Source organism: Salmo salar, chromosome ssa01 (assembly GCF_905237065.1).
Source record: "Salmo salar chromosome ssa01, Ssal_v3.1, whole genome shotgun sequence".
NCBI classification, from domain to species: domain Eukaryota; kingdom Metazoa; phylum Chordata; class Actinopteri; order Salmoniformes; family Salmonidae; genus Salmo; species Salmo salar.
In genome coordinates, this window is record NC_059442.1 from 78797771 (window position 1) to 78810506 (window position 12736).

The window sequence follows — 12736 nt, forward strand, 5'->3', positions numbered from 1 at the left end:
GTTTTCTTATGTAACACCTGATGATATTTCAAACCCATTAGCAACACCTGAGGCTTTGGCTAGAGTGTCTGTCCTCATGTTCCAGACATTTCAAGTATTCAGTTTGATTGTATTTTGCCATGTTGCTCAGACCAAGAGAACAAATAATGGTACACAGCAAAGAATGAAAGTGAACATACTGTAACTGTAGAACATATTGAAAAGTTAATTTTACTTATGGACCAGAGATTGCTTGGGAAAACATAAATAGAGGTTGCTACATTTTCCATTTACAATAGACCGCTTGGGGTGTAATCGGATGCTCGGTTCACTACCTCCTTCCAAATGTGGTTGCTTTCATTTAGCCGGAGTGGAATCATGTTGAACAACCTCTTAATTAAATGTCATGGGAAACAGGGACAGCTATGATCTTTGTGGGAAAAACTAGGAAGCATACCGAGTCAAATGACAATGTCACCACAGGACTGCGGTTAAGAAGTCACTTGGACTGAGGCTCTGGATGTAAAATATCCATTAAACTGACTCTCATGGACATACAGTTGAAGTCGGAAGATTACATACACCTTAGCCAAATACATTTAAACTCAGTTTTTCACAATTCCTGACATTTAATCCTAGTAAAAGTCCCTGTCTTAGGTCAGTTAGGATCACCACTTTATTTTAAGAATGTGAAATGTCAGAATAATAGTAGACAGAATTCTTTTTTCAGCTTTTATTTCTTTCATCACATTCCCAGTGGGTCAGAAGTTTACATACACTCAATTAGTATTTGGTAGAATTGGGTCAAAAATTTCGGGTAGCCTTCCACAAGCTTCCCACAACAAGTTAGGTGCATTTTGGCCCATTCCTCCTGACAGAGCTGGTGTAACTGAGTCAGGTTTGTAGGCCTCCTTGCTCACACACACTTTTTCAGTTCTGCCCACAAATTTCCCATAGGATTGAGGTCAGGGCTTTGTGATAGCCACTCCAATACCTTGATTTTGTTGTCCTTAAGCCATTTTGCCACAACTTTGGAAGTATGCTTAGGGTCATTGTTCATTTGGAAGACCCATTTGCGACCAAGCTTTAACTTCCTGACTGATGTCTTGAGATGTTGCTTCAATATATCCACATAATTTTCCTCCTCACGATGCCATCTATTTCGTGATGTGCACCAGTCCCTCCTGCAGCAAAGCACCCCCACAACATGATGCTGCCACCCCCGTGTATCACGGTTGGGATGGTGTTCTTCGGCTTGCAAGCCTCCTCTTTTCCTCCGAACATAACGATGGTCATCATGGCCAAACAGTTTTATTTTTGTTTCATCAGACCAGAGGACATTTCTCCAAAAAGTGCAATCTTTGTCCCCATGTGCAGTTGCAAACCGTAGTATGTTTTTTTATGGCAGTTTTGGAGCAGTGGCTTTTTCCTTGCTGAGCAGCCTTTCAGGTTATGTCGATGTAGGACTCGTTTTACTGTGGATATAGATACTTTTGTACCTGTTTCCTCCAGCATCTTCACAAGGTCCTTTGCTGTTCTGGAATTGATTTGCACTTTTCACACCAAAGTGCGTTCATCTCTAAGAGACAGAACACATCTCCTTCCTGAGCAGTATTTTTACATTTTCATTTGTGTCATTTAGCAGATGCTCTTATCCAGAGCGACTTACAGTAGTGAATGCATATATTTCATTTCATACATTTTCTTCATTTGTCTTTCTCCGTACTGGCCCCCCGTGGGAATCGAACCCACAACCCTGGAGTTGCAAACACCATGCTCGACCAACTGAGCCACAGTATGACGGCTGTGTGGTCCCATGGTGTTTATACTTGCGTACTATTGTTTGTACAGATGAACGTGGCACCTTCAGGTGTTTGGAAATTGCTCCCAAGGATGAACCAGACTTGTCGAGGTCTACAATTTTCTTTCTGAGGTCTTGGCTGATTTCTTTTGATTTTCCCATGATGTCAAGCAAAGAGGCACTGAGTTTGAAGGTAGGCCTTGAAATACATCCACAGGTACACCTCCAATTGACTCAAATGATGTCAATTAGCCTATCAGAAGCTTCTAAAGCCATGACATAATTGTCTGGAATTTTCCAAGCTGTTTACAGGCACAGTCAGCTTAGTGTATGTAAACTTCTGACCCACTGGAATTGTGATACAGTGAATAATAAGTGAAATAATCTGTCTGTAAACAATTGTTGGGAAAATTACTTGTCATGCACAAAGTAGATGTCGTAACCGACTTGCCAAAACTATAGTTTGTTAACAATACATTTGTGGAGTGGTTTTAATGACTCCAATCTAAGTGTATGTAAACTTACGACTTCAACTGTAGCAACAACCTTTCTGTAAAATCTCATTCTAAAATCTTGACTGGCAAATTTTAACTCTGTTCTGAAGGACAATGACTTGATTACTGAAGACCTTACATTTAACCACAAGCAAAAATTACAAAAACATTGTACGACTAAAAACAAACACCATAATTGCTAGTTGAATTTTCTCTACAGGGATTAAGAGGTGAAAAAGGAGATATGGGGATTCCAGGTAATCATGTAAGTTGACCTTCCTGTGATTACAGTGCATTTGGAAAGTATTCAGACCCCTTGGCTTTTCCCACATTTTGTTACGTTACAGCCTTATTCTAAAAAGGATTAAATAGTATTTTCCACTCATCATTCTATACATAATACCCCATAACGACAAAGCAAAAGCAGGTTTTTTGAAATGCTTGCAAATGTATAAAAAACAAAAACTGAAATATCACATTTACATAAGTATTCAGTACTTTGTTGAAGCACCTTTGGGGTATGATGCTACAAGCTTGGCACACCTGTACTTGGGGAGTTTCTCCCGTTCTTTTCTGCAGATCCTCCCAAGCTTAGTCAAGTTGGAAGGGGAGTGTTGCTGAACAGCTATTTTTAGGTCTCTCCAGAGATGTTCGTTCGGATTCAAGTCTGGGCTCTGGCTGGGCCACTCAAGGACATTCAGACGTGTCCCGAAGCCACTCCTGCATTGTCGTGGCTGTGTGCTTAGGGTCGTTGTCCTGTTGGAAGGTAAACTTTCGCCAAAGTCTGTGGTCCTGAGCGCTCTGGAGCAGGTTTTCATCTCTCTGTACTTTGCTTTGTTCATCTTTCCCTCGATCCTGACTAGTCTCCCAGTCCCTGCCGCTGAAAAACATCCCCACAGCATGATGCTGCATCCACCATGCTTCACCGTAGGGATGGTGCCAGGTTTCCTCCAGACGTGATGCTTGGCATTCAGGCCAAAGAGTTCAATGATGGCTTCATCAGACCAGAGAGTCTTGTTTCTCATGGTCTGAGAGTCTTTTAGGTGCCTTTTGGCAAACTCCAAGAGGGTTGTCATGCGCCTTTTACTAAGGAGTGGCTTCAGTCTGGCCACTCTACCATAAAGGCCTGATTGGTGGAGTGCTGCAGAGATGTTGGTCCTTCTGGAAGATTCTCTCATCTCCTCAGAGGAACTCTGTCAGAGTGACCATCGGGTTCTTGGTCATCTCCCTGACCAAGGCCCTTCTCCAAGGCCCAAATGTTCAGTTTGGTCAGGCGGCCAGCTCTAGGAAGAGTCTTGGTGGTTCTAAACTTCTTCCATTTACGAATGATTTAGGCCACTGTGTTCTTGGGGACCTTCAATGCTGCAGGAATTTTTGGTGTACCCTTCCCTAGATCTGTGCCTCGACACAATCCTGTCTTGGAGCTCTACGAACACTTCCTTCAACCTCATGGTTTGGTTTTTGCTCTGACATGCACTGTCAACTGTAGGTCCTTATATAAATAGGTGTGTGCCTTTCCAAATCATGTCCAATCAATTGAATTTACCACAGGTGGACTCCAAGTTGTAGAAACATCTCAAGGATGATCAATGGAAACAGGTTACACCTGAGCTCAATTTCGAGTCTCATTACTAAGAGTCTAAATACTTATGTAAATACTAAAAACCCTATTTTGCTTTGTCGTTATGGGGTATTTTGTGTAGTTTGATGAGGAAATGTTTTTATTTAGTCCATTTTATAATAAGGCTGTAACATAAGAAAATGTGGAAAAAGTCAAGGGGTCTGAATACTTTCCAAGTGCACTGTATATCAATGATTGAATTATGGCTATAATATAAAAGTATTTTATCCAATTGGACAGTTGATTGGCCAGTAGCCTCGGAAGCCCAGTTACAAAGTACTTAATGCTTCCAAATGCTATGATTTTTCTATGTGAAACTGTTCTAACCACATTACATTCTTCCATAGCCTACACTACCGGTCAAAAGTTTTAGAACACTTACTCATTCAAGGGTTTTTCTTTATTTTTACTATTTTCTACATTGTAGAATAATAGTGAAGACATCAAAACTATGAAATAACACACATGGATTCATGTAGTAATTAAAAAAGTGTTAAACAAATCAAAATATATTTGAGATTTGAGATTCTTCAGATAGCCACCCTTTGCCTTGATGACAGCTTTGCACACTCTTGGCATTCTCTCCACCAGCTTCATGAGGTAGTCACCTGGAATGCATTTAAATTAACAGGTGCTTGTTCTTAAAAGTTAATCTGTGGAATTTCTTTCCTCCTTAATGCGTTTGAACCAATCAGTTGTGTTGTGACAAGGTAGGGGTGGTATACAGAAGATAGCCTTATTTGGTAAAAGACCAAGTCCATATTATGTCAAGAACAGCTCAAATAAGCAAAGAGAAATGACAGTCTATCATTACTTTAAGACATGAAGGTCAGTCAATATGGAACATTTCAAGAACTTTGAAAGTTTCTTCAATTGCAGTCGCAAAAACCATCAGTCGCTATGATGAAACTGGCTCTCATGAAGACCGCCACAGGAATGGAAGACCCAGAGTTACCTCTGCTGCAGAGGTTAAGTTCATTAGAGTTACCAGCCTCAGAAATTGCATCCCAATAAATGCTTCACAGAGTTGAAGTAATAGACACATCTCAACATCAACTGTTCAGAGGAGACTGTGTGAATCAGGCCTTCATGGTCGAATCTCTGCAAAGAAACCACAACTAAAGGACACCAATAAGAAGAAGAGACTTGCTTGGGCCAAGAAACACGAGCAATGGACATTAGACCGGTGGAAATATGTCCTTTTGTCTGGAGTCCAAATTGGAGATTTTTGGTTCTAACCGATGTGTCTTTGATAGACGCGGTGTGGGTGAACGGATGATCTCCAATGTGTATTTCCCACTGTAAAGCATGGAGGTGTTATGGTGTGGGTGTGCTTTGCTGGTGACACTGTCAGTGATTTATTTAGAATTCAAGGCACACTTAACCAGCATGGCTACTACAGCATTCTGCAGCGATACGCCATCCCATCTGGTTTGCGCTTAGTGGGACTATCATTTGTTTTCAACAGGACAATGACCCAAAACACACCTCCAGGTTGTGTTACCAAGAAGGAGAGTGATGAAGTGCTGCGTCAGATGACCTGCCCTCCACAATCCCCCGACCTCAACCAAATCGAGACGGTTTGGGAAGAGTTGGACCGCAGAGTGAAGGAAAAGCAGCCAACAATGTCTTCACTGTTATTCTACAATTTAGAAAATAGTACAAATAAAGAAAACTCTTGAATGAGTAGGTGTTCTAACTTTTGACCGGTAGTGTATATAATTCATAACTAAGAATATTTTCCTTGTCACAATGTATTAATTTCATATTGTAGACTAGCACTGACTATGTTCTAACACACTCATGCAGAGGAACTGGATTGGAAATGTGGTAGTATGGGAACAACTCTCAAATTGAGTTGTGATTTGAGTTGTGATTAATCAACATTACTAATCAGCCATCATCACTTTGATTGATAGGGCTCTAATGGCTCATCGGGACAGAAAGGGGGGGTAAGTCTGTCATTGAGTTCTGTAAGTTGATGTAGCCCTGAATAGCCAAGCATTCATCCTCATCTAGAGTATAGCATTGTGTGTACTTATACTATGCTCTTGTGCATGCCAGAAAGGGACAACAGGAGACCCCGGTCAGAGGGGACTGGGAGGTCACCAAGGCCAGCCAGGATTATCAGGGCAGACAGGCCCGTCTGGGCCTCGAGGACAGAGCGGTGACGTTGGGCCTCCTGGGCCACCTGGACTAGAGGGTAGACCTGTGTGTAACCCACCAGTGCACTCACCACCATGCATGGTCTCACATTCAACTGCTCATTTATCAACAATCATCATAATTGTTCCATCAATGCCTATGCTGTTTGTATGAATTGACTGAGACATTTTTGCATGATGCCATCAATCATGTCACATCTCCACAGGGAAGGGAGATGTCCAAGCAAATCATTCAGCAAATATGCAGAGAGGTACTTAGATGTGAGTATGGATCATGTTTGATAATTGCTGTATTCTCTATACTGCACCTATATCTGAGCCCCCCTCCATTGTGTTTTTATCCCAGTGGAGATGCCTTCGCTACTCCTCAGTAACCAGCAGCAAAGTAACTGTGACCACTACCAAAGCAGGGACGGTACTCCCGGAGTACCAGGCCCTGTTGGGCCCCAGGGATCAAGGGGCTTTACTGGGAACCCTGGTTCCATTGGACAGCCGGGCCATCCAGGTCGACCTGGGCGTCCTGGGATGTGTGGCTTGAAAGGTAGGACCCAATTAATCTGTGCAGTATGTATGGGTAAACAGTCAAGTAGAACGTAAGTAAACATTGGATCTGTCCTGGAACACATTGCATTCTATTTGTGTTTCCAGGAGATCCAGGAATAAAGGGGGAGAAGGGGAGTCAAGGAAGAGCAGAGATTGGAGATCCGGGAACACCAGGGTCTCCAGGTAAAATATAAATATGAAATATTTGTACTTCATATGGTATGCTACTGCACATCAAATTTTATATAATGTGCATTCGGGAAGTATTCAGACCCCTTGACTTTTTCCACATTTTGTTGGTTACAGCCTTATTCTAAAATGTATTAAATAAAAATCTCATCAGTCTACACACAATACCCCATAAAAAAACAGAAATGCCTTATTTACATAAGTATTCAGACCCTATTAAAATCGGAATTGAGCACAGGTGCATCCTGTTTCCATTGATCATCCTTGAGATGTTTCTACAACTTCATTGGAGTCCAAATGTTGTAAATTCAATTGATTGGACATGATTTGGAAAAGCCCACACCTTCTAAATAAGTTCCCACAGTTGAATGTACATGTCAGAGCAAAAACCAAGCCATGAGGTTGAAGGAATTGTCCGTAGAGCTCCGAGACAGGGTTGTGTTGAGGCACAGATCTGGGGAAGGGTACCAAAACATTGCTGCAGCATTGAAGGTTTGCAAGAACACAGTGGCCTCCATCATTCTTAAATGGAAAAAGTGTGGAATCACCAAGACTCTTCCTAGAGCTGGCCGCATGGCCAAACTGAGCAATCGGATGAGAATGGCCTTGGTCAAGGAGGTGACCAAGAACCTGATGGTCACTGACAGAGCTCTAGAGTTCCTCTGTAGAGATGGGAGAGCCTTCCAGAAAGACAAACATCTCTGCTGCACAACCCAGTCAGGGCATTATGGTAGAGAGGCCGGACGGAAGCCACTCCTCAGTAAAAGGCACATGACAGCCCGCTTGGAGTTTTGCCAAAAGGCACCTAAAGGACTCTCAGACCATGAGAAACAAGATTCTCTGGTCTGCTGAAACCAAGATTGAACTCTTTGGCCCGAATGCCAAGCGTCACGTCTGGAGGAAATCTGCCACCATCCCTACGGTGAAGCATGGTGGTGGCAGCATCATGCTGTGGGGATGTTTTCACCGGCAGGGACTTGGAGACTAGTCAGGATCGAGGGAAAGATGAACAGAGCAAAGTACAGAGAGATCCTTGATGAAAACCTGCTCCAGAGTGCTCAGGACCTCAGACTGGTGCGAATGTTTACCTTCCAACAGGACAACGACCCTAGTCACACAGCCAAGAAAACGCAGGAGTGACTTCCAGACAAGTCTCTGAATGTCGTTGAGTGGCCCAGCCAGAGCCCGGACTTGAACCCGATCGAACATCTCTGGAGACCTGAAAAAAGCTGTGCAGCGACGCTCCCTAGAATGGGAGAAACTCCCCAAATACAGGTGTGCCAAGCTTGTTGCATCATGCCCAAAAAGACTCCAGACTGTAATCGCTGCCAAAGTAATTGCTGTGTTTCAACAAAGTACTAAATAAAGGGTCTGAATACTTATGTAAATGTGATATTTCCGGGTTTAAAAAAAAATACATTTGCTAACATTTCTAAAAACCTGTTTTTGCTTTGTCATTATGGGGTATTGTTTGTAGATTGATGAAGAAAAAAACCAATTCATCCATTTTAGAATAAGGGTGTAATGTAACAAAAAGTGGAAAAAGTCAAGGGGTCTGAATACTTTCCAATTGCACTGTATGTAATATAATTATTTCTACTTGGTTAGTCAAGATAGAAATGAAATCAGTACAATTATTTTAATATTGATGCGTCTGGGTCACTGCACAGTGTTCCAATCATGTCCTCAGTCCAAGCTGTTTGAGAGCACTTTCTGGGAGTCATTTCATGTCTATTGCAACCTGTTTCCCTCTTCTGCAGATAAACACACTGTTCGACCTTTTGTGACCTTAACTACCCCTATTCAGTAAAAGCGGATCATGTTTTGGAACCACAAGAGAAACACCTCATTTGTAATTGTCTACTTTCCCAGGTCCAGTGGGTCCCCAGGGAGACAGTAAACCAGGTCATCCAGGGAAACCAGGACCCCCTGGCCTAAACGGGGAGGAGGGGAAGAGAGGTAACCCTGGGGTCCCTGGCCAGCCAGGGGTGTGCCATCTATCCATGTGTTACGGTGTCATGATGAGGAGCAGGGATCCTTTTAGTAAAGGACCAAACTATTGACCCAACATGGCAGCAGGCAGGCAGGCAGGCAATCGAACAGTCTGGAGTTGATGCATAACGCTCAAAGAAAAACAGCAAATCCTTCCAATCTCAGGAAGATCGCATTTTTTACAGTGTATCCCCTCAGTCACGGAAACAGGAAGTACCTCTTAACATGTACGGTATATAGCAAAGATATCCATGTGCGTCCTTTCATGAGCTTTCTCAAGCCCAGTTTATACCTGGTTCTAACATTCGTCCTTTGTCCTGATCTTATGTCATTCTGATTGTGCCCACATTTTTAGACAGGTGTAGACGATTAAAATATGCATTGTGATATCATTGGGATCAGATCTTCCTGACCCCCTTAGATAGTCAGGAACACATTGTGTCTGGATATCTTACAAGTGTAGAGGGATCTGGACAGTGAAACACTTTAAATCATCATTATCCCGCCTCCTAAAATCATTGACAGATGGCACCATTGACTTCCCACTGGGCACACACTGGTTGAATCAATGTTGTTTCCACATAATTTCAATGAAATTACATTGAACCAACTTGAAATTGACGCTAAATTGACGTCTGAGCTCAGTGTTATGCCATCAATATGTCTTCATTCTGTTCTTCTCACATTCTGCTTTGTTATGTCACAAGCTCCATTTTGCTTTAAAGGAACAGCTACAGGGGAAAAAATGGCACTATTCCTTTAAAGAATGATAGTAATTGCTCCTACATTTGGTTGACTTTGGTTGGCGTTGGTTGGATTCTGTGGAAAATTGTAATCCAATGTTAAGAATTCTGCACTGCTCACACAAGTACACAGGAATAAAGGGCTGCACCTCCACTTGGACAGTGCTAATGATACAATTTATTGCTATACCAATTTATTGCTATATACTGCCCCCTGTTGCTTTATTTGCACCATACTTTCTGAATGGTCACCCAGAATTGGTCACCCCTAAATTTGTTTACCAAATTTGTTTGTAGTTATATATGCAATGTTTAAACACCCGTATAATTATAATTTGTAAATTGATAAATGCAATTATTGTAAACAACATCTAAAGAATTATTAGAAAATGTCAGGGCAAATCTGTGAGCTTGCTACATTGGATTAAAATCTCTATAATAGAGGCTGCTATGTTCAAAAGCCAAATGTTTTATCATCTAAAACAGAACCTTGTGAGCATTACTGCAATTTCTATAGTTTATATTCCTTTTTTCACAATAACTCCTTTGTGTATTGTATGGAAATACAGAAATAAGTATTTTTCTTACGTAAAGGATAGCTAGTTTAACAAATGTAAACCTGGGAAATCCTATCTACTTTCAGTCAAAAGAGTGAGGGTGAAAAGAAACATGTTGACATCTTGACTTCATCTGAAGTTTGCTGTGTCTGTTGCAAATTCTTTGCTGTTAGTGCATATATGCCATTTATGTGCCTGAGTACCTTACCTTTCCATACCGTACCTAATGTTACCTTAGCCTAGCAAGTTTAAGTATTTTTTGTTATTTATAAAACTGAACTAATTGACTGTGTATTAATGTGTATTAATTACCTGTGAGAGCTTGGTCTGTTTTATGTCTGATTTTATAAAACAAAATTCTGTTTAATTGTGACCTTTTGCAGTGATTTTTGGTATCCTTAATTAAATCCTTTTTTATGTCTTATGAAGTTATTTTTGTTTTATTTCTTTGTGTGTTGTGCCATGCAAATTAAATAAGAATTCCACAATTTTGTTGTGTTACAGACTGAATTTAAACTGTATTGAGATTGAGAATTTGTGTCCCTGGCCTACACACAGTACCCCATAATGCCAAAGTGGAATTATGTTATCCCTCCAAAAAAAGCAGACATTGAATATCCCTTTGAGCATGGTAAAGTTATTAATTACACTTTGGATGGTATATTAACACACCCAGTCACTACAAAGATACAAGCGTCCGTCCTAACTCAGTTGCTGGAGAGAAAGGAAACCTCTCAGGGATTTCACCATGAGGCCAATGTTGACTTTAAAACAGTTATAGAGTTTAATGGCTGTGATAGGAGAAACTGAGGATGGATCAACATTATAGTTACTCCACAATACTAACCTAAATGACAGAGTGGACAAAGCAAGCATGTACGGACTAAAATATTCCGAAACATACATCTTGTTTGCAACAAGGCACTAAAGTAAAACTGCAAAAAAATTGGCAAAGAAATTGACTTTATGTTCTGAACACAAAACATTATGTTTGTGGCAAATCCAACACAACACATCACTGAGTACCACTCTTCATATTTTCAAGCATGGTGGTGGATGCATAATGTTATGGGTATGCTTGCCATCAGCAAGTACTAGGGTGTTTTTTTTTTGTTGGCTAAAAATAAACAAAATAGTGCTAAGCACAGGCAAAATCCTAGAGGAAAACCTGATATGTTCTGCTTTCCAACAGACAATCGGAGACAAATTCACCTGTCAGCAGGATAATAACGTAAAACACAAGGCCAAATATACACAGGAGTTGCTTACCAAGATGAAATTGAATGCTCTTGAGTGGCCTAGTTACAGTTTGAACTAAAACCGCTTGAAAATATATGGCAATACTTGAAAATGGCTGTCTAGCAATGATCAATAACCAACTTGACAGAGCTGTAAGGATTTAAAAAATAATAATTAACTGTCCAATCAAAGTGGCCTGATGACTCAGGCAACCATCAAACACCCTGAAACCCAATGTGTAACAGGTTGATTCATTAAATAAAATGAAAATGTTGAAAGAAAGAAATTAAATCCCTCAAACGAGGTTATAGTGAGTATTTTCGTAATGTCAACATGCCATCATAAAGGACTATTATTGAGGCTAGGCCAGGGTTCCCCCCCCCCCCATCTCCTGGATGCACGTTTTGGATTTTGCCCTAGCACTACACAGCTGCTTCAAATAACAAAATCTTCCTCATGCTTTGATTATTTGAATCAGCTGTGTAGTGCTAGGGCAAAAAACAAAACGTGCACCTAGGGGGGGCCCCAGGACCGAGTTTGGGAAACCTTGGGCTAGGCCATTGCGATCTAATCCTAATGCTCAAAGTTTTCACTATCAATTATCAAGTTATAAGTTCAACTCTTAGTGGATGCTCTAGTGATGAGGTAAATTATCCGGTTATAAATGCTAGTGTGTGTATGTGTGTGCGTGCGAGCGTGCGTGCGGTATGTGTGTGTGTCAGCGTTCGTGTCGGTGTGTCTGTCTCGATCTCTTTCTGTTTTTACAGATGATGTAGTAATCCTACACTAGATGGCGCAATGGGGTTATAATTCTGCAACTGAGCTGTGAAATAATTTAATCAATGGGGATGCTTAGTCAATTGAATTAAAAATAAATACTTTGTACATCATGCCTTATGCTGTGATATGTCTTGAGGGTCATATTGACAGCACAGCTACTGCACCTGAGCCAACCAAAAACTGATAACTTGGACACTTGTGTAATACATATTAATAATAATAAAGCTGAGGTAGGCCTACCGTACAAAGTGGTTACAGGTTGTTTTTGCATGTAACGTTAACTATTGCAATCAACCCCTTAAAAAGTTTATATTTTATATATACTATTTATATGAATTATAAAATATTTATATAATTAAATACCCAATCAATTATAATATTGTAAACCTGGCAAAGTATATGAATAGCCAATTTATCACCGCATACACAGGCTTACACATGCCTTAAAAAAATCCTCTTTGATACCCATTATTTACCATTTTAATTACGACCATATTCCCAGGTAGGGCAGGTGTTGGTTGAGGCCTTAGGATAACTTGCATACATGTCACACCTCACCAGCCCATTGTCTTCTCACGAAGACAACATTTATTCCCAAATTTGTAGAGCTAAAATGAGCTCAATTGTAATTTT

General features: G+C 40.8%; 1 protein-coding gene across 5 annotated transcripts in view; it reads left to right on the forward strand.

The window, feature by feature from the left end:
• The window catches only part of LOC106611541 (collagen alpha-1(XXI) chain), a 66439-nt gene extending 55867 nt beyond the window's left edge, over positions 1 to 10572 (forward strand). For 3 of the 5 annotated variants that reach the window (XM_045722949.1, XM_045722946.1, XM_045722959.1), the window contains 7 exons: positions 2495 to 2539; positions 5815 to 5847; positions 5960 to 6106; positions 6267 to 6321; positions 6407 to 6601; positions 6709 to 6786; positions 8665 to 10572. In XM_045722949.1, the coding sequence (XP_045578905.1) occupies positions 2495 to 2539; positions 5815 to 5847; positions 5960 to 6106; positions 6267 to 6321; positions 6407 to 6601; positions 6709 to 6786; positions 8665 to 8855 (744 nt within the window). In that variant the 3' untranslated portion in view covers positions 8856 to 10572. Of the gene's footprint in view, positions 1 to 2494; positions 2540 to 5814; positions 5848 to 5959; positions 6107 to 6266; positions 6322 to 6406; positions 6602 to 6708; positions 6787 to 8664 lie in introns of those variants that run through there. The other 2 variants (XR_006770805.1, XM_045722953.1) reach the window with 2 other exon arrangements.
• Positions 10573 to 12736: the final 2164 nt, after the last annotated feature.